Below are 21,121 nucleotides of genomic sequence, written 5' to 3' on the forward strand. Positions count from 1 at the left end.
TATAAAACCCAAGACTACCAGCCCAGAGATGGCACCACCCACAAGGGAACCTCCCCCCTTGATCACTAATTGAGAAAATGCCTTACAGCTGGATCTCATAGAGGCATTTCCCCAACTGAAGCTCCTTTCTCTGTGATAACTCCAGCTGTGTCAAGTTGACACAAAGCTATCCAGTACACTCTCTCTCATAATTGAGGCTATACACCATAGCTCTCTCATTCTGAGTGTCTGACTTCCCTAGACTTGCACCTTGCAGGTAGCCTTTGTGGTCATGTGAGTGAATTTAATATGTATTAAATATCCTTACATGTGTTTATTTATTATATCTCTCTTCTTGCTCGGTTTCTTTGGACAACCCTAATGTAGCCTTAAATTTGGCAGCTCAGTCCTTTTCCCCTCACGCTTGACTATGAAGCCTGCCCATTAACAGTGCTGTATTGAACTCTTTTGTAGGCTGTGAGCACCCCAGCTCCTGTGCTTGTGGTACTACTTGAGATTGCAGGTGCCCTCCCAGCCTCCGTTGAGCTTTGCATAGCCAGGCAGTTCTGGAGTATGAGTAACACAGTGGCAGAACTGGACTAGTAACCTTCCTCTTGGTAGGCACTTCCTGGGGCTGCTTTGGCCACCATGCTAGGGTTCTCTGACTCGAGGGCTGCTGTCTTTAAGGACTGAGAGTTGTGGAATAGCCATGTCTTCTGCCTTGGCTAGTTGAACCTCTCTACAGAGTATGGGATTGCCTTAGGATCCCAACTCTATACAGATATCTTTTGAGAGCACTTCCCAAGTGGTCTGCGTCACTTAAGTTACCAGTGTTCACCATTGCAGTGGGCTTCACAGACTGCACTTATGGTCAGAATCCACTGGCATTAGAATCTGTATACTAGGGATTCTTTTGCTTCATGTCTATAAAATGTGATTGTTACTAAATTAACCTCCTAAGAGCTTTTGTTGATAAGTCCAACTCTGACTTGATAAATATACCAGAGCCATGTTACTTCTGAAGAGTAGGGGTATCCATGTAAGTTGAATAGGATAAAGTCAGACAATAATAACTCATACCTGTAATCTTTATACTTGAGAGACTAGGACAGAAGGGTTGCCATGAGTTTCATGCCAGCCTGAGCTATATAGCAAAAAAATACCTCAAGAAAAGAGGAAACAAACTGGGCCAGCAAGGTAGCTCAGTAGGTTTGCCACCTGCCAAGCCTGGCGGCCTGAATTCGCTCTTTAGCACTCACGTGGTGAAGGGAGAAAACCAACCAGCACAGGTCGTCCTCCGATACCTCTCTGTACGCTATGACGCCTGCACATGTGTATGCACACACAGGTAGCTGATAGCTAAAACACTAACTTCTTACATTAATTGCCAACATATATTGGACACGTGTGTGCTCAATGAAGTACATTATACTGTTTGATTCTTTGCAAAGTCTGAGAAGTCAGGACCTTCAGGCTTTGAGATGGACTGGTAGTTCACCAGACTGTGGAGTGGATCCTCAAAGCCCCACCTGCTTAGCTGCTGCTTTCTTTCTTGAAAAGGTTTTGCCCCTTTAATGGGGGTTGGGAAAGGTGAAAGAATAAAAGTAAGCTGAAAGGGGAAGGGATCTTAGTGACTTTGATTAGTTCTTGTGTCAGGTAGACATGGGTTCTATCCACCCCCAGGCTGGAGAGATTCATGTACTGTACCCATACCCTCACTAGGATGGCTAGAGACAGCCAGAGAGCTGTTCCTGCAGAGATAATCAGACGTAAGGTTCCATGCACACATTCCCTTCCTGCAGACTCCCTGAGGACTCTCCGTTCATGTTCTGCTGTGGCCTGGGTTTACCTGTATACCAGTTGCTGTTAAAGTTTTGGGTTGATTTTTGTCAGGTACCTATTGACTACAGAGTTTGTGAGAAGCAGAGTGGCTACATCCGGTTGCTGCCATAGCCACGGCACCCTCGGGTGCTATGCCTTCTCTTGTCAAACCAAAGAAAGCTACTTGGAGCTGAGGCACCACACCGTCAGTTCCTAGAGTCCCTCCGAGTTGTAGGGTTTGGTTTGTTTGGCTTGGTTTGGCTTGGTTTTTCAGGGGGCATCACTTGTGGACAATAAGTGATCTTACAGGGCGGAGCTATGTGCATTACAACCACTTCTCCTTCTGGATCTCTCATCAGCCTGGGCCCTGGCCTGTACTTAGAGTCCCTTCTTGATGAGAGCTTCAGGACTGATCTCCCACCACCCAAGAAAGCACTGTGTATTATGGAGTACATCTATTTCCAGTGTGTTTTTACTTTATTTGTTGGTGACATACTGTGGCCAGTTTTTTACTTCTGAGTACACATGTGGGTGGGGCAATCCTATAAATTATTAAGGAGATTGTTTTTATTCATGAAAGGCTTATTTTTGATCTACTCATCACCATTGCATTGGTTGTGTGGACTCAGCATAAAGATTTAAAAAAGGTTACCTAACTATAAGGGGGTAAAGCAGTGGGGCATGCCTGAGGGTCATCGTTGTAGCCATGCTGGACTTCTTTGTGAGCCTTGAGATGAACACCTGGCTTCTTAGTCTCTACATGCCTACTGACTGCTTCTTGTTAGGCCAGCAAGTTGACCTGTGGATATAGCCTTTTTTGAAGAAAAGGACTTTGCAAATAGAAATTTTAGTACAAGATCATTCTGGATTTTCTGGATGACCCCTGAAATCAGAGAAAGACACCTTTAAAAGAGACAGAAGAAGAGACATAGACATAGGAAGTTCTTATGAAGACCAAAGACTAGAAGGATGTGGGCATAAACCAAGGGATACCAGCAGCCACCTGAAGCTGAAAGAAGTAAAAGGATCCTTCCTTGAAGCCTGCAGCGGCAGCCATGCCAGCTCCTTGATTTTGGACATGTGGTCTCCAGAACTACAAGAAATGAATGGTGATGGCGTAACTCTCCTGTGCTTTGGCCTGGGACACTCACACAGGGTCCTTGCAGCATCTGGGAAGAGGAGTGGCATGCGGTATCTCTAGACTCTGTAGTGAATGCGGCTGACCTCCTCACCTCCAAGCAGGGGAGTGCAGACATGCCACTCGCTTCTCAGCCCTTCCACGTGTCCTGCTGCTTCTCCCACACCAGACAGTCAGGGCAGGCAGGGGTGGCAGCTAAAACCGTGTGACAGTTCTTGCCTCCCTCCCTCCCACACTCGAGAATGTTAAATGAGACTTCTTGACTCAGGCAAGCTCCTTGCCTGGTTACGGAGATGTAAAATCAGCCGTGGCAACAGCACCAGCTACTTTTACTGATTCTTCATTCGGTTCCAGAAGCTAGGCACTGAGCTTGTGCATTGTCCTCGTTTCTTCCTCCCTGTGGAGAGCTGGCAAGCTGGCTGCCCTCTGCAGTGCGTGGGTAGCTATAGGCAGGCGGCATGCTCTGCTTCAGGGACTATTGGACATGGCTGTGTTGCAAAGGTAGTTGGATCTGCCTGAGCAGTGAATGCCATTCCACACACATCTTCATGTACTGACATCTCACACACAAACTACTTAGCATTGCTCAGATAGCGCTAGAATATTTTCTGAAGAAATAGATGTTGGAGTTGAGGCTTTAAAGCTTACTTCACTGTTTATTTATGTTTTTTTTTTTTTTTAGCCCTGTGAATATTTTTATATAAGTTGTACCTCCCTGACTGTATTGAGATGATTTCCTGAAGTTATTTCTCAAAAAGTGGAACCCCAGGATAATTGCTCTGTGGCTGTCCCCAAAGGGCGCATCATTTCTAAGCGGCACTAGTGCTGCATCAGCAGCGACACCCCTTGTCTCCCAGGACTACTTCATGTTCTTTGCCAGTTTGGGCATCTCCAGTTTTCTTTTAAGGATGAAAGGGTCCATTGTTGGCCTTCCCTGAGTTGTAAGCCACTTTTCCTGATGTGACAACATTTCCTGGCCTATGAGGATGTCCTTGCAGGTCACTTACTGATCATGTTCATTAATCCAGAATGGAAGCTATGGATTAAGTTATTTTAGCATTTTTGCAAGTGCCCCAAACCTCGGATTTATGCATACTGGAATGTGAGCCCTTATACCTGTAGTGCAATGCTGTCTCCAAACCTCGGATTTATACATACTGGAATGTGAACCCTTATACCTGTCCTGCAATGCTGTCTCCACGCTGAGGCTTGGAGATCACACAGAAGGCAGTGATCAAGACTGCTTGTTCCAGATGAAAGCAGGACTATGCCCAACAGTGGATGGGCCCTCAGCACCTCCTTCTGTGTAGTAGGAAGAAAGTGGCACATAGCTTTGTATATTGTGTTGTCCCCACTCTGCAGAGTATACCTGTATTCTGCCTCCCTGGGTGAGATCCATGGCTGTGTCCTGTCTGACCTATGCAGCGTCGTAGTTTTTTGTTTTAATTTCTTAAGCTCAGAAAGGCAGTTGATGACATTGAAAATCAGGAGACTGCTTGTATCAAGCTGGCTTACAGCGTACCCACAGGAGTCAGGCTGCCCACATCTCCCCACAGTGGGTGTTGAGCTGAGCAGGTGCCCCCGCCATGCTGTCATCTCACCCCATTATCTGCCCTTGTTCCAAGGTGCCTTCCTGGAAGGAACGTCCCACAACATTCCCGTTGGCCCAAACTCAATCCCACGGGCAGCTGCGAGGAGTAGAGCCATCCTCACTGGGCACAGTGCTTCCCTGAATAGAAATGAGGTTCCGTTACTAAGGAAGGAAAGGGATAGAAATGCTGGTGACTCATCGGCACAGATCGGGGGATGCTGAGGTAAGTTTATTCACACCGAGGGTGAAGTTTTTCTGTGAGGACATTTTGGGAGCACTGTTCAGTCAGTGACAGTCTGGGGTCCCTCTGGGAAATTATTGTGTTCTGGGACCAGGCAGGTAAAGGAGGACCTAGAAAATGAGAGTGTGCCCAGGAAATGGTGAGGTCACAGTGACCTTGTAGAGGGCCACCTCATTCTGCCCCAATGGTTCAGTGTGACTTTCTAAGCCACTGAGAAAGGAGGCGGCCAGGAGGCAGCAGTTTCCTTGTATAGAAGGTGCTCTCTTTAGCAGTGCCAGTGCCCTGTCAGTAAGGAGAGACTGGCTGCAAGGTCAGGTATCCAGGCATGTTGGGAGACCGGGCCTCACAGGGTCCTAAGAGCTTGACACTTGTGTCTTGGTGACAAGGTGGGAAGGCCTGGGATGAGAGGGAACATTCTTGCAAGACACCTGCAGGTGGGCCACATACACACGTGGGTTCCTCAGGAGACTCTAGACAGGGTCCTTAGTGAAGTAGAGAGGACTATGGTCTTCTGCTGCAGGGAAGCAGGCCAGGCTGCACCTTGAGAAGACTTGCTTAGTCTTAGAAAGTAAGTCAGGGTACAGGGCCAACACAGTGTTCCTTACTCTTAAATGATTCAGAAAAAGCATTATTTATTACGTTTTATGTAAACACATACAGGGTAGGACAGATGCTAAATGCCTGTGTGGCTCTCTGTACTTTCAGCAATGTGTAAATTTGAAGTTATTTGCAAATAAGAAATGAGTAGTGTTACAAACATACAAGGAAACTCGGCATCATTAGGGAAATAAAGTCAAAATTACAGTGAGATGCCTTGTATACCTTTGAGAGTGGCTGCTAAGAAGCCCACAGTGCTCAATTTGGAGGAGCTGTGGGACCCTGAACTCATCACTGCTGCCATGAGCGCCAGGTGGTGGGCATAGCCAGTGACCTGCTCTGTGCTCCCGAGAGGAGGAATCGCACAAGTCCTTACAACAGCTTCCTACCCAACCGCCAAACCCTAGGGACACCTACGTCATGGGATAGTCTTGCCAAACATCATAGCCCTCAGGATCCAGGAAGGAAACGTGTGTACAAGCCCACAAAGCTGTGGGTTTCAGGCGACGACATCCTGGACCTGGACAAGCTGGATGGCAAGATGAGCAATGCAGAATGAAGTGGAGGGGAGGCCTGGGTGTGGGTGGGTTGTAGTGGAGGCTGGAGGAGACGAATCTGCACCAGGGTGAGTTTTACTGTGTGCAAACTACACCTCCACAAGTCTGACTTGTTACAAAGTAACAAAATGTTAAAACAAAAACAGCTAATTTAAGCAAACCATGGGACTACTTTTGCCAGGGTGTGGTCTTTAGCCAGGAACCCTTGAAATCTCTTCCATGAGCATTTTTCCTGTTTTCTCTCACACAACTCAGATTCTGTCTTCAGTATCAAGAATACCCTACCCTACCCTCGGAGACCTGAGTGTATTCTAACCACTTTTAAGTAGTTTATTTGGAAGATTAAGTGTCCAAAGTGTCTTATCTGAGTTCCCTAGGAGTATCACTCCTAGGAAGTCAGTGATGCTCAGAAGAACATGTCAGCTAAGACTTCTGGGACATGAAGCTATTTAAAAAGTCAAGGCTAGGTCCTGGCTGTGAGGGTAAGGAGCCAGACAGCACAGCACATGAAATCCTTCAAGGAAGCTTTGTGGCAAACAAAGGAGGCCAGGCCAACGAAGGGTGAAGATAATCATCACATATCGCACTAACACTGCAGCCTTCCCACTCAGAGTATTCACAAAAGTTTTGGAAATGACATCTTGGGTTTTTCAAGAACCTTTGGTATGGTCTGCTGCCCCAGATTCAAGAGCATCCTAAACCTTAGGGAGAGGTCACTGAGAAAAATACTGGACCATGTATACTTGTGTATACAGGCAAAGGAATAACAAGCCACTGCACCTTCGAAAATGGCTATAACAAAAACAGAGCAACAAAACTTCAAATATCCATGAGGGAGTAGAGGGCTGGATCCTTTCCTTGTGCAGTACCAGGATGTGGAAGTAGTCCAGCTCCAGTGGGAAACGATTTGGTGGTTTCTTGAGACCTGAAGTACCACGTGAGCCAGCAATTCCATTCCTAGGTAAATACCAAAGGAATGGAAAACAGAAACCCATGCAGATAGCAGCATTATTCACATAGCCCAAAGGGGGGGAATGGATGATAGGCTGGGAATGTTCTTCAGCATGGAGAGGAATGAAGTTCTGATATGTGCCACAACACTGATGACCTTCAAAAACTTTATAAGTGAAAGCCAACACAGAACAATATAAGGTTTCATTTGTGTGAAATCCAATGAGACAAAAGCATCCGTAATTGTGCCAGAGATGTCAGGAAAAATAGTTGGGAGATTTTATTATGGTAAAATGAAGAGTAACTACATCTGGCTATAGGGCTTCTTTTGGAGTGATTTTTTTAGGATACAGATATGGTGGTTAGTTGCATACCATCATGGGAGTACCAATTGCCATTTAACTGTTGACTTTTGGAAAAAAAAAAGTGTTATGTAATTTCACAATAAAAAATTGTTTTTAAAACAAGGTGGCTGACATCTTTTACCAGCATAAATGAGTGATGCATTTTGGTGTTATTTGGTGATATGATATGGGTGAAACCATGCTGTCTGTACAATAGCCCTCAACTGCTAGTAACATCCAGTTAGATAGTTGACATGCACACACTGACTGAGGAATGTTTGTGTTTTAATTATAGATATTTTAAAAGCTGGTTGTTTTGGTGGTGCATACTTTAAATCCTAGTTCTCAGGGACAGGATAATCATGAAATTATGAATTCAAGACCAGCCTTAAGCAGGTCTCAAAAAGGGATGTGGGTGGGGTGGGGACTAGGGGGCTTGAGAGATGACGTAGTGGGCAAGAACACTTTCTGCACAAGCATGAGGATCGCACCTGTGCTGTGGGGGTTAGTTGGTTGGTTGGTTTTAGCAAACAATAGCCAAAACCAGGTGTGGTTCCTTATGTCTTAAATGTGGAGTGGGGCCAGATCCCAGGAGCTCACTCGCCAGCTAGGGTCGCTTCATAGGGTGGAGAGCCATAGAGGAAGATACCCAATGTCCTCCTCTGTTCTCCTTATACACATGGATGAACACACTTGTACTTGTGTGCATGCAGCACACACATACACAAAGAGCCTGAAATGTAGTGCAATAGTGTATTACTTCTCTGGTATGCACAGTGCCCTTAGTTTGATCCTTACTGCATCAGTAACTTTGAGAATTTTTTTTTTTTTGGAAGAATTTGAGCATGTTCCTGTAAATGGAAGTTCTGTGAAAATAAATATAGATGAAATATTTCTAATGATAAAAAGTGATTGGATTCCTCATGAATTTTGCTAGATTTGCTAAGTGCACAGATGGACCTGGAATGGGATGAACCCTACCCCATCTTCCCACTGTAGACTTGGAAGTAAATCTTTCCCTTACATCTGGCAGGTGACTGTAATCCACTCTCTCCTGTGGGCAGACCAGAAACTTGTCCTGTGTTCCATTTCTTATCATGTCTGTGGAGCTATGGGGTTGAGCATCTGTGCAGACGTAGTGGTAATTTTGAGTCTGGTTCTTGTGGTGTACAAAGGTCCACTAGGAATAGCTGATCTACAGACAGTATTGGGTATTTCCCTGTAGTGCTATTGGTGGGCTTGGAGCTGAAGGAGAATCTACCTCCCACAGACCTGGCTTAGAGGATTTGTCTTTATCTTAGTCATGGTAATGTGTATGGTACAGAGCCTTGATTGGGGGAGGGGGTGTGGTCTAATAGTTTGATGCTATAGATCTCAGTAATGATCATTATTGATAAAGATAAAAGGCTCTCTTCTTTCCAACAGCTTAACAGTTCTGTAAGCACCTCAGAATGTCTCCTGAAATAGAGAAAGCATATTTCCTACTTGAAGGTTCTTCACCCCTCAGTCTTGGTAAAGATGGGGCCAAATTCTCAGCATTAGGGTTTCTGTGACTTATTGGGCTCCTTACCTCATAAACTGCACATCATTTTAGGATCTATGGATTAGAATATGTAGAATAGCTTTGTTTTAAGTTTATAGTTTATAAGTGGGGACGAAACAGCAGAAGTTATTTACTGGTGAAGGTGCCACCATAGGCAGGCGCTTTTGCCTATTTTTAAAAAAATGTGCCCCCCTCATTATTTTATGTATATAGGTGTTTTGCCTGCAAACAATATGTGTACAATGCTCAGAGAGGCTAGAAGAGGATATTAGGTCCCATGGACTGGACTTACTGACATTTAGAAACCACCATTTGAGTGCTAAGAATCAAATCCAGGTCTTCCGGAAGAGCAGCCAGTGATCTGAATCAGTGCATCATCTCTTTGGCCCCTCTTCCCTATGTTCATTCCTTTGTACTTTTGGCATGAGAAGTAGAAGTTTCAAGGTGGGGGCTGGAGAGGTGGCTCAGTGGTTAAGAGTGCTGACTGCTCTTCTAGAGGTCCTGAGTTCAATTCCCAGCAACCACATAGTGGCTCACAATCATCTGTAATGGGATCTGATGCCCTCTTCTGGTGTGTCTGAAGACAGCTACAGTATACTCATATAAATAAAATAAATAAAAATTCTAAAAAAGATACAAGGTACTGATGTCATATCACGATTACAAGTTTTTGTGTTGTTTTTTCCATTTCTGGAAGCCTCCACCTGCTTAACCTCTTAGATGCTTGTACTCTCAGGGACTGACTCCAGGGTTCTCCAGGTCAGGCACAGCAGCCCTTAACCCCTTCTGAGCACTGTATGGTTTAGCCCATCACAGTCACCTTACAGGATGGGCAAACATTATAACTTGATCTACTCAGATAAAAGTTTCCCGGTGAGTTGTCCAGCAAGTGACCACAAAGGCCAGCCAAAGCTTCCAGTTTCTTTTGTGTGCCCATTTGACCAGTAGCTTTGGGAAATGGTGTGTCCTGTATGGTGTCCTGTGACAGAAGTGCCTGTGTCGTTGAACACCAGTTTTGTAAGATGCTGCTGATGGTCTCTGTTCCTTTCCTGCTGAAGTTCCCCTTGGCTTCTGAGTTTCTGTGATCATGAGCTTTACAGATCCCAGTCCTCAGGACGCCTCATGGTATTGAGTAGATGCTGCTTTGCTTGACCACACTGGTCTTAGACTATCTTGCAGCTTGTGTTCAACTCCTCTTGGACACCTGTCTGAACCATTGATGTCTAGGACTGGGGCTGGAGGGTTACTGCAGGTGCCAAGAGGATGTGGGGACAGGCCTTGTCAGGGGAGGGGTCCTTGAAAGATTCTGTCATGTATTGGGCTGCACGCTTCATCTCAGAGGTCCCACCTCCCAGAAAGGCAGCAGGAGACTAAGTGTGACTCTTGGAAGGGAGGAACATGGTTGAGCTGGGCAGAGACAAGGACTCACCAAGCAGGACTGTAGCAGCATGGGAAGGCCCAGGGCCAGGTTTTAGAAAACTATGTCTGCTTAGGAAGTGCAGACACATGTGGTAGACAGTATTCTAACTCTGAGGACCAAGACCTGTAGGATTCAGGTCTCCTTAAGTGCCTTCAGCATGACCTCTGGCTCAGAGGTTCCTGAGCGTGACCTCAACTATCTACTCATTCAGCCACCTTCCCTTTGTGCAGGTCCTAAGTTCAGCCTGGAATATCTGCCCTCGCACACTTGGCTGTGTCCCCAGCACAGTATGCCTATCCTTTGCTAGGCACTGTCCACGGTGCTCAGTATTCTTTCCCCAGAGGATTGGGCTGTCTCCTGCCATACTTGATACTGGTTTTCTCCCTGTTTGTCCCAGGTGAATCTGAGCAAGGTTGGCGAGTACTGGTGGAGTGCCATCCTGGAGGGGGAAGAACCCATCGACATTGACAAGATCAACAAGGAGCGCTCCATGGCTACTGTGGATGAGGAGGAGCAGGCAGTCCTGGACAGACTCACCTTTGACTATCACCAGAAACTGCAGGGCAAGCCCCAGAGCCACGAGCTGGTATGAGCACCGCAGCCCTCCTTGTACCCTCAGCGGGTGGGTGGGTCACACTGGTAGGGAAGAGGCCATGGGAATAGGGTAGTCCTGGCTTGGCCCTTGGCTTCTGCTTTAGTTCTACAGTGTCCTGCCTAGCTAGGGAAGCCCAATTGCTCATGTCACCTAGTCCTTACCTGAGGACAGATAAACATTGCTATTCAGCCATATCTCATACCTGAGCTGCATAGCACAGCCTTGAGGGTGTCTCTTTATTTGCCCCGAACACACCATAGCTTAGAATTGTTGAGTGTTGATGACTCCTTGTGCCTTATCTACAGGCAACTTCCTGGAGCCCTGAGAGCCCCATTGGTAGAAGAAGGGAGGGCTAGGCTTCGGGGCCAGCTTAGGTTCTGACTCCAAAAGCTAATGCACAGCAAATAGTAGGTGAGTGAAGTGGAGTGCTGGGGCTGTAACAAGGGAATGTCAGCAGCTTCTGGGAGAACAGAAGGCTATGCCTGACCTATAGAGTGCCCAGGGACAGGCTGCTGGTGGCCAAGAATGATTGCTTAGATAAACCCATTTGTTCTTCCTCTTAATAATCCTGAGAGTAGCTACTTAGGGAAGGAAGGCTGTCGCTTTGGGTTCTCATCACTGTGAAATGCCCAGCCAAACAGCACATGAACTCGTGTGCATGTAGACCAAGCATGGCTCAGAGAAGGATTGGCAACTGGGTATAAGCTATCTACAGAAAGGCAGCCCCCAGGGCTCCAGAGAAGTTAATGTGTGTTCCCTGTTGTCTATGAAGGAGCCTTTCTTTGTGGTTTGTTTGGATTGTCCCGTCTTTCTCTTCAGAGTGGCATATACCTTGGGGCAGGGGTCTTTAGTATGCTCTGTTGTTGTACTGGCCACTGTAGTCTGTTTTCATGGACACAGCTTTAGAAGCAGCACTGGTGTCCTTACCTCTTCCCCCAGACCGAGCCAGCACATGTCTTGAGCATGAGCTGTGATGGACAGGGTGGGTTAACTGGTTGTAGGCTCTGCACAACAGTTGTGGTTAGAGCGTCTGTTTCAAAATGAAGAGACTGAGGTTTTGAGGTCTCAGGTGTGCCTCATAGCAGCTCTAGCAGAGGGCTGGGGTTTCCTGCTCTGTCCTGACCCTGTGTGTGGTGAGGAGAAGGTCGTCTGTGAGGGAAAGGTTCATGTAATACAGAGGTCCTTAGGCAGAAACTTGGAACTTTGGAACCTCACCTTAGCAGAGGTAGCCAGACCTGCTTGGTCACAGTGTAATACAGTTATGTTGGCCTGTGTCTGCTAGACACAAGGTCTGTCTGTGGCACTTGCCTCGGGGTGGGGCCTTATGGATTGGCTCACTCCTGTGCACTTTGCCTCCAGATCAGGACTTTGTCCACAGAAGGACTTAGATGTGTTTAGCAGGTGACTGCCAGGGAAAGAGCCTGCCTTGACCAGAGAAGTGATTGCAGATGAGGAGCAGCTACCAAGTACCACTGAGAATTTGTGTCACAGAATGGAGAGACCAAGGATAAGTGTGGCTCTTCATCCCTTCCCCAGATGCTGTGACTGAGTCTCTGTTGTAGAGAAACACTGAGATAGATACTGATTGTGGCTTGTGCATGTGCCAGACCTCAGTGAAGTCTTCTGCAGATTTGAACTAGGAGATGTAAGAGAAGCTGGAAGGTCCTGCAGCTTTCTGCACTGAGTCTCCAGGTCTCTGGGATTGCATCCCTTGCAGAACACATGTCAAAACAACCTCAGTGCCGCTTGCCTGGGAGTTAGCAGCAGTGCAGGACTTGCATGATGGGTCAGGTTTTGTGCACCCTGTCTCCCTTGCCCCTCCCAGGCTCTTGTCCTTTGTGCAGCTCTCCTTTTTTCCTTCAGTTCTGATGCCCTCTGGCATGGCTTAGTGTCACCTTCCTCAAGGACAGATGGAAAACAATCTGCATCAGTGAGAGCAAGCACACAGCTATCTTCAAGGAATTAAGAGGCCAGCCTCTTTAATGTGACCTTATTCAAAGAACAGTTCAGCCTTGTTTTGCAGTCCCAATAATGGTCCTCTGCAGGAACTGGCTGCTTTGTTCCCATCCTTGTAAGTCTCAGATCACCTAGTTGGGACGACTGCTTCCCAGCCTACTGTCCCAGACAGTGAATAGGGTCGTATGTTTGTTTCCAGTAAACCAAGGCAACTCTCAGGAAGTTCCTCGCTGCCAGTCTGAAAGAGGCTAGCAAAAGGATCAAATGATAACAGGGCTCATATGTAGGCACTGTGCACAGTCACGCTGAGTACAGTGTCCTGTGTGGGGGCTGCTGCTGGAAAGCTGTCTCACTCCAAAGGCAAGGCTTTGGAGGTGTCCTGTTTTTGCTTTCTATGAAGACTGCCCTCTTTGCCCACAAGACATTGCAGAAACCTGAGTGTGGAACAGAAGGTCCTTAGACTGTGCATAGAAGACTTGCCCACGGCTGATGGACAGCTTCCACACAGCTCTTTATGATCCAACACTGCGAAACTGAGGAGACTAAACACAACCCAGCTAAGAAGGACCCTAAGGAATACCTTGAAGATGCTGTGGTCTAGTGGAAAGAGCTTTGTCTTGAGTCTAAATTGATTTTGCTGTGGACTTGTCGTGGATCTCGCAAGGGCCATTGAGGGAGTGAGTGTGCTCGCCCAGATGTGGTCCTAGCAAGGCCTTCAAGGAGCTAAGGCATGGGTGGAACCCAATGGGATTCCATCCCCAGAGCTGAATGAATCAGGCTGGCCAAGGAAGCCTCTGGCTGTGGAGAGTCAGGAGCATACTTCTTAGGGCTTTGTTCAGTTTTCCCAAGTCCCACTACCCACCTAGTGTATCTGTGCTGAAGTTGTAGTTCCGTTCTAGGCTTGAAAGGCCTTGGAGACATCTTCAGTGTACAGCACCCTGGGGTTCCATGTAAAGTATCTTTAGCACTTTCTTTTATTGAGCAAAGAAACAGAACTAGAAAGTTAGGTCCTGATACAGCAGGTTATCTCATAATCAGTACTCACATACAGGGCTTTCATGGGTAGCTGAGGTCACTTCTCTAGGATTGCCACTCCTAAGTAGCAGAGAGCGAATGGAAATGGGGCCAGGTTCCTCTGCCAGCCTCCATCTGCTGTGCACATTGGCAGTCACAGTTACCAACAGGCTCTGTATTGATGCCCATTTATGGTGTAAACTTGAAGTTTTCTAAATCTGCCAGAATTTTAAATTGTGCTTCTAATGCCACCAGTGCTTTGTATTTTAAAGCATTTTAATCTTGAAGTGGTAATATACCTCTTTTTTTCATTTTTTAATTCTTTAATTGCCATAAATTCACTTCTTTCCAAAGTCAACAAATGGAATACTCTTCATCTTTTCCCCAGCTAGGTGTTCATCTAGAAGGGTTATGTGGAAGTACACAGGTGTCATTGCTCTATCTGTACTTTGATGTGTCTCTTTAGGATTCCTCCAGCCTGGTAGCACTTACCCCTTATAAGCAGTGACAGACATTGCACAGATAGATGTCACTAAATCGTATGAGTAAGTTTGGTGGCACACAGGATGGTCTGATCTCTCTCTACCTTGGCTCTGGAAAAAGGGCCATGCATTTATTTATCTTGGCATCCTGAGCTCCCTCAGTTGTCCTTTTTATAGTGGGTCCCACACAGCCATTAGGTTCTTGTTCACCCTGTAGCTGGCTAAGGCTCAGCAGCCTCCTGCCTAGGTTATCTGGCTGGTCTCGTCTTGTTGTCTTTTGAGACCATACAGCTTCACACTTCTCATGGGCAAAGATGGAGGCCTTCTGTGGACTAAGTATCTTTGATATGCTTGCTGCTACTTCACTTAGATTTAAAAACAAGCCAAGGCTCTCTTATCAGGAAGCTTGAATTTTGTTTAATAATCCATAGTTCTGAGAATCTAGTAACTTTGCTGACATTCAAAAGTTTTCACTTTGCTTTCAATCTGTCATCCTCGTGATAAGGGCAGCGGCACCTGTCCTTTGTGCCTGTTCTACAGGGCTGTCTGCAACAGGGGCTCCACTGGGGGACAACCTCTAGCCATGTGTCTTGTTAGTCTTTTTGGTTTCTTACGGTTGGAAGGAAGGAAAGACCTCCTTATCTTGGGTACATCTATGGTAGCAACTGAGGAAGGCAGATGCCCAGAGGAAGGATAGCCCATTAGCACAGGGACACAGCCTAGAACCACACAGCTCCAATCTGCCTCTGATTTTCAAGGACTAGACAGCTCAGTAGTGGCCATAGGCTGGGAGGAGCTAAGTCTACCAGCTCTTACTGTGTCCTAAAAGCAATGGGGTATTTCTGACTGGTCCACAGCTGGAATTTGGAGTCTCTCCCTTCCTCTGTATCATCATATCCTTGGTCAATCCCAGTGCTGTCTGATGGATTTTTCAATGACAAGAACTTCCTTCCTTGGGAAAGAGGTGCTAGAACACCTTTACACCCCTTAGTCATGTCCCCAAGGGGCTGGGGCACCCCCGCTTCATATCTGAATCATTTCCCTGGGCTGTGGCTCTGTGGGCTGTGTGGAACTTGAACAGACCTAATGGGAAAGGGACCGAAGATGAACTAAGATCAGTCAGGGCTCTACTGGAGACTGAAGCTGGAAAGCTAGTAATTCAGTCTTGGGAGAACAGTCTTGCAGAGGAATTGGCAGTCAGTGGGTGCCTCCGTTGGACACAAACTGGCCTGCAGTCCTCTGGTCAGTTGGCCTTAGCAGGAAAGTCCTCAAGCCCCGAGGAAGCAGGATGTCTCTGTGCCTGCAGGCAGTCTGTTCTAGGAGAAAGCATGCGATGCCTTGTGATCTCCTTTAATCTCTCTATTTTCTGTTTGTAGAAAGTCCATGAGATGCTGAAGAAGGGGTGGGATGCTGAAGGCTCTCCCTTCCGAGGCCAGCGATTCGACCCAGCCATGTTCAACATCTCCCCAGGGGCTGTGCAGTTTTAATGACCGGAAGTAAAGGAAACCCTCGCCATTGGGGAGATGGAGACGTTGTCCTCATTCCCTGCATGCCAGGGACTCACTCCTCCTGATCAGTCCTAGCCATTTTTTTCTTTTATGATGAACCAGGCCTTCTATGCTGACCTACCTTCAGACTATTCTAGAGAAGGTACAGGGCAAGCTGCTGCTCGGCAGTGTCTGTGGCCAACACTGAATGAAGGTGTTTGACATGCAGGAGGGACATGTCCCAGCCTATTGGTAGCACATGTTCTGTCTCCACAGCAACCAGGCACTGCAGGCAGCGTTTCCTTCCTCCCGTTCTCTCTGCTTGCTGTTGTTTTGACGCTGTTCTGCTTGCCTGTCTTCTGATTGGGGATAAGGAATGGCTGGGCTCAGACAAAGCTAAGTTGAATTGTCTGGGGCCAGGTACCTGCACGAGGGCCAGCAGGGCATGGCTGTGGGGCTGCTGTGGGGTTCCCTCACTTGTTGACCTGTGTCTGTCTCTGTGTGTGTGTGTGTGTGTGTGTGTGTATTCCATCTTGCTCATTTCTTTGTGAATACACTTGACTTGCCTCAGTTTTATGTGCAGAGCAGCAGGAACTGGGGTCTGTTTGAGATGTTAGGAGAAAGTCTAAGGTTCTGGCCTCTGACCCAGGTGTGGCAAGGATTCTGTCTGTCCTCTGACTGCAGCTGCCTTGCTTCGATTCTTGTTGAAGTGAGCTAAGACTAGCCACCACTACTTTTTCCCCTCAAGACCCCCCCTTTGGGTGTGCTGCATTCAAGCCTGGGTACCTTCAAGAAGAGATCACAGCCTGTTGGTAGTTTGTTGGCAGATCCGTGTCAGCTACACTCCCTAAGGAGCTTTGACCTGAAGGATGCCTCGGGAAGGAAAACGGATGCACTAGCTTGAAGGCAACTACAATTGAGTCCAAGAAAATGAAGATTTCCCTGTGCCAATCACTAGACTGCTTCCTGGAGCTCAGAGCCTGTGTGGCCAGGCCAGCCAGGGTGTGAAGACCTGCCCAGAGGACCAGGGCCCTGGTGTCCCAACCCTTTACGGACTCTCTCTGTGCTGGTTGGTGCCTGGCATCTCCATTTGCCTGGTTCTCAGTTGTGTGGTGTGGTGTGGTGTGTGTGTGTATGTGTTCACGTCACAGCACTGATTTCTGTATTCTGGTAACCAGCCATACAAAGTACAAGAATTAAGACCCATTGAAGCCAAGACAGCCTGTTCTCTGGAGATAGCCAGCCCTGCACAGAGTGCCATGTCCACGTTGCTGCGAAGGAGCCACTGGAAGAGTAGATTGTAGAGCTTACTCAACTGTGTAGACAGGAGCTGGTTCATTGCAGACATTTGAGGGATTTCTGGCTTACTTCCTAAAAGTCCATACTGGGAGTTAATCCGTGGGCCTGGATGGGACCCTGATGGCGGTCAAGGGACAGCAGTGGACCCCAAATACCCACTCCAGAGTCTGAACTTGTGATTGGACATTGGTCACCAAGTTGATGAAATCTCTCTAAAGAGTTCACTGACCAGGAGCAGAATCTGTCACATTCACAAGATTCCCAGGACACTTTGCTATTTGTTCCTGAAGTTTCCATCAAAGTCTAGGCTGTGCATATCCCTGTCCCATGGACGCTGTCTCACCTAAAGAAGGAAGTCCCGTGGTGTGTGTGCCTGCAGTGTAATCCCTCTCAGCCCTCATCCTGTGGGTGGTCTTGCAGAAGGAATGATGACGTGGCAGAGTCCTGCATCCCTTTATTTAAGACAAGGCTTTACTCTGTGTTGACTCATCCTCATTACTGTGGCATGGTTTTATTTTCTGTGTTGCATTTTCCTCTTTGTCCCTGCCATGTTTCAACAAACAAGCCTGTATAGAAAAAGCAGCCTGGTGGATATTGCATCAGGTGTAGGCCGTGGGGCAGGAACCTGTGCTCTGTGACTGATCCCTGAGGCATGTTGTAGTGCATGGTGCGGTGGTAGCTGCTGTATCTCCATGTCTCCATCACAGTGAGGCTCAGTCCCAGCCAGCCATGTAGATAGCTCTTTGCCCTGAGGCACTGCCCTGGTTTGCCCCACCACTGAAGCTGGCACATTGCCTGTTTTCTCTTTTTAGACACAACAGCCACAGTGTGGTCTCTAAGTCCTACCAGCTGAGGTCTGAGGAAAGCAGGGTGACTCTGTCCCCTTTGTCCAAAGACCCAAAGAGTAGGGTGTCCAGCCTGCAAAGTTGCTCTGGCTCCTCGGTGTTGGTTTGCAATAAATCTGTATTTAAGCAGTTCTGGTTCTGTCTGTGACATTCACTGTTAAGACACTTACATGAGTGGTCATTACCCTTGGCTCCTAGCCATGAGTCCTGCATCCCTCTACATAGTCAACACCGAAACCACACGCTCTGGGTTGTTTCTCACCTGACCTCTCACTGCTTTTAGAAATCCTATAAGCTATTAATTTTTTATTGTTACCGTAAAGACCCATTCAAAATCCTGAACCACCCTGCTGGAGACCCCTTTTCTTGGGGTTACTATTGCTTTGATTAAACACTATGATCAAAAGTAACTTGGGGAGGAAAGGGTTTGTTTTATCTGGCTTATACTTCTGTTATAATCCGTCATTGAAGGAAGTTGGGGCATGAACTCAAGAAGGGCAAGAATCTAGAGGCAGGAACTAGTGAGGCCATGGAGGCATGCTTACTTCTCCTGGTTTGCTCAGCCTGCTCTCTCACAGAACCCAAGACCAGCAGCCAGCACCCACAAGGACTGGGTATCCCTATCAATCACTAGTTAGGATGGGCTGGGTATTCCCTATCAATCATTAGTTAGGGAGATGCCTCACAGGCTTGTCTATGACCAAATCTTATAGAAGCACTTTTCCAGTGGAGATTCCCTGCTCTCAAGTGACTATGGATAGCTGTCAAGTTGACATAAAACTAGCTTGCACCCATCCATCTCCCCCACACACACACTTTATCAGGCTTCTAAGCCCTTAGAATGCAGGCTCTCCTCAGTACATAACCCTGTGTCTGTCTCAGAATCCACTTAGATCTCAGACTTCTCCTTCCTGTGTTGTGCCCTATTCCAGAGACTCCATCACTGACCCTACTCATTCTCGGTAGGCAGGACCTGTGGGTTTGAAAGTTAGCTTCTCAAATGAATGAAGCACTGGTATTGCCCATCTCATTCCTGGGACCAGAAATAACCTTACCAAAAAAACAAAACAAAAAAAAAGTCTTCAGTGATAGGCCCTGAGAGTACAGGAGTGAGCACAGTCAAGCATTTTGTGTGGAAATGTGTCCAGGAGGCGTCAGCTGCTGTGCAGAGAACTCACTGGCCAGAACACTGTGCTTGGGGAACAGACCCTCACCCCACCTCAAATCTGCTCCTCTAGCGGGCCAGCTGGCAGGCAACTCAGCCAGGAACTGGATGGCCTCCTTTTGTGAGTAGAATGCGTGGAGTTAATGCAGGGGCTGGCTAGTTCTTGATAAGCTATCCTGTTGGGTTAGAGGGCCAGTGACCCTGGTACATACAAAGCTGGGTATTCTACAGAACGAGAACTGGCTGTGGCCAGCTGCGGTTGAGCTCTACTACCTGCCTGAAGGTCTGGAGAGTTAGATGTCAGTCTTGCTTACCAGTCACTGTCTCAGGTGAGAAAAAAATGAATATTCTTTTCAGATTGACCAATCAACTCAGGATGTTAAAATGCTTGCATTATTTCTGGTTTTGCTTTGTTTTGTCTTGTTTGTTTGTTTGTTTTCAAGACAGGATTTCACTCTGTAGCCCTGGCTGTCCTGGAACTTTTTCTGCAGACCATGCTGGCCTCAAACCCAGAGACTGACTGGTCTGTTTCTACCTCCTGAGTGGTGGGACTAAAGGGGTATACCATCACCAACCAGCCATTATTGGTTTAGTTTGGTTTAGCTCTGACTGCCCTGGAAGTCACTCGGTAGACCAGGCTTCCAAAGAGATCCGCCTGCCTCTGCCTCCTGAGTGCTGGGATTAAAGGCGTGCGCCACTATTGCCTGGCTTTTGGGTTTATTTCTTTAAGATTCAAAATTAACCACTTTGTCTTCAAATTGATAACAGAGTCCCAACATATCTGAACTTTCGGTGTTGGTTCTTCTGACTATCCTGCAGTCAAGAGCCCAAGCCCCATACTGCACATACAGAAGGCCTTGTGCAGCCTGCTGGCTCCCTGCTATCCCTGGGCTGAGGGAGCAGAGCCCTTCATGGGGCCAGCTCACCTTGGGGCTGTGGGGATGATCTGCAGAATGGGGACAGTCCTACCGCAGCCCAGGCTCTGGACATCACCACAAGGCCAGCCTCTGGATTTCTGGATGGACTTGTGCCTGGTAGGTTAGCATTTGCCAGTTGATCAAGATTAAAGATGCCTGGAGGTAGGCCTGCTTCACTTCCTGCTGCATCTCCACACTAGGGTTTGCAAAGAGCGAGACAAGGCCTCATGGACTTCCTAGTACAACTCGATGCTAGTCATAGGGGCAGGTATCTCTCCCCAAGGTGTATGGCCTATGGCTACCTCATCTGTCTCCAACCACCCAACCTAAGACTGGCATAAGGTAGTGTCTCCCTTTAGACAACAGCTGTCATTCACCTGAACCCACAACAACCCAGACATGGGTGCCTCAGTGGCCTCCCAACCCTTTGCTGAGAAGGGTCTGCCTCCTCGTAGAGGCATTATATAAGGTCAGGGTAGGAAAGAGCCAGGGGAAGAAAGATTCAACACACACACACACACATATACACACACACCAGGGCCACCAAGGATGCCTGGCCACTTTGCTCTGGTAGCAGAGTAAGTACCTGGGCTACAGGGCCAGAAGTGGATACCACACCTGCTTGCTTGCCTGCCTGCCACAATTTTGCTTTCTGTGTGTACCAACCTCCTCCAGCATAGGCAAGAGTTAATCTCACACCTCTGCAGAAATTCCCTGTACCTCAAGATTTCCTACCCTTAACTCCATGTGACACCTGGCTTTTGAGACCTCCCCATCCCACAAATCACATGTATCCCTTTACCCCTTAGGGCACACAGACTGGTGTGTGCTAGCCTCTGATCTTCCCAGCGCCTTTGAGAAGTTCAAAGCCAGGCCCGGCTTGTCTCCTTGGCTGGTTTTCCATGTGTGGTAGTGAGTGCTCGCTCATACGTCTGTAAGCTAATGTTTTCAGAGGTAGCCTGCTCCATGGAGTGAAGAGTCACCCTTGCTGCTTGTCTTAAGCTGTTTTCAGTTACAGAGGCACCTTTGTCGCGGGACTGATGATGCTCCTTTCTGCCTGCTCAGAAGGTGTGAGTGTGCCCTAGAGTGGGTAGATTTCCCAGCTCGCCCCATTTCCCTTTGCCAGTCCCTAACTTGTGAGCCCTTCTGCCTTTCCTAGATCCCCTCATTTAGGCCCCT

General features: G+C 47.5%; 1 protein-coding gene across 1 annotated transcript in view; it reads left to right on the forward strand.

The window, feature by feature from the left end:
* The window catches only part of Nudcd3 (NudC domain containing 3), a 92,083-nt gene extending 74,091 nt beyond the window's left edge, over positions 1 to 17,992 (forward strand). Inside the window, exons 5-6 of the mRNA XM_021210634.2 lie at positions 10,580 to 10,768; positions 15,606 to 17,992. Coding sequence (XP_021066293.1) covers positions 10,580 to 10,768; positions 15,606 to 15,716 — 300 coding nt within the window. The 3' untranslated portion in view covers positions 15,717 to 17,992. The remainder of the gene's footprint in view (positions 1 to 10,579; positions 10,769 to 15,605) is intronic.
* Positions 17,993 to 21,121: the final 3,129 nt, after the last annotated feature.

Source organism: Mus pahari, chromosome 13 (assembly GCF_900095145.1).
Source record: "Mus pahari chromosome 13, PAHARI_EIJ_v1.1, whole genome shotgun sequence".
Classification (NCBI taxonomy): Eukaryota; Metazoa; Chordata; class Mammalia; order Rodentia; family Muridae; genus Mus; species Mus pahari.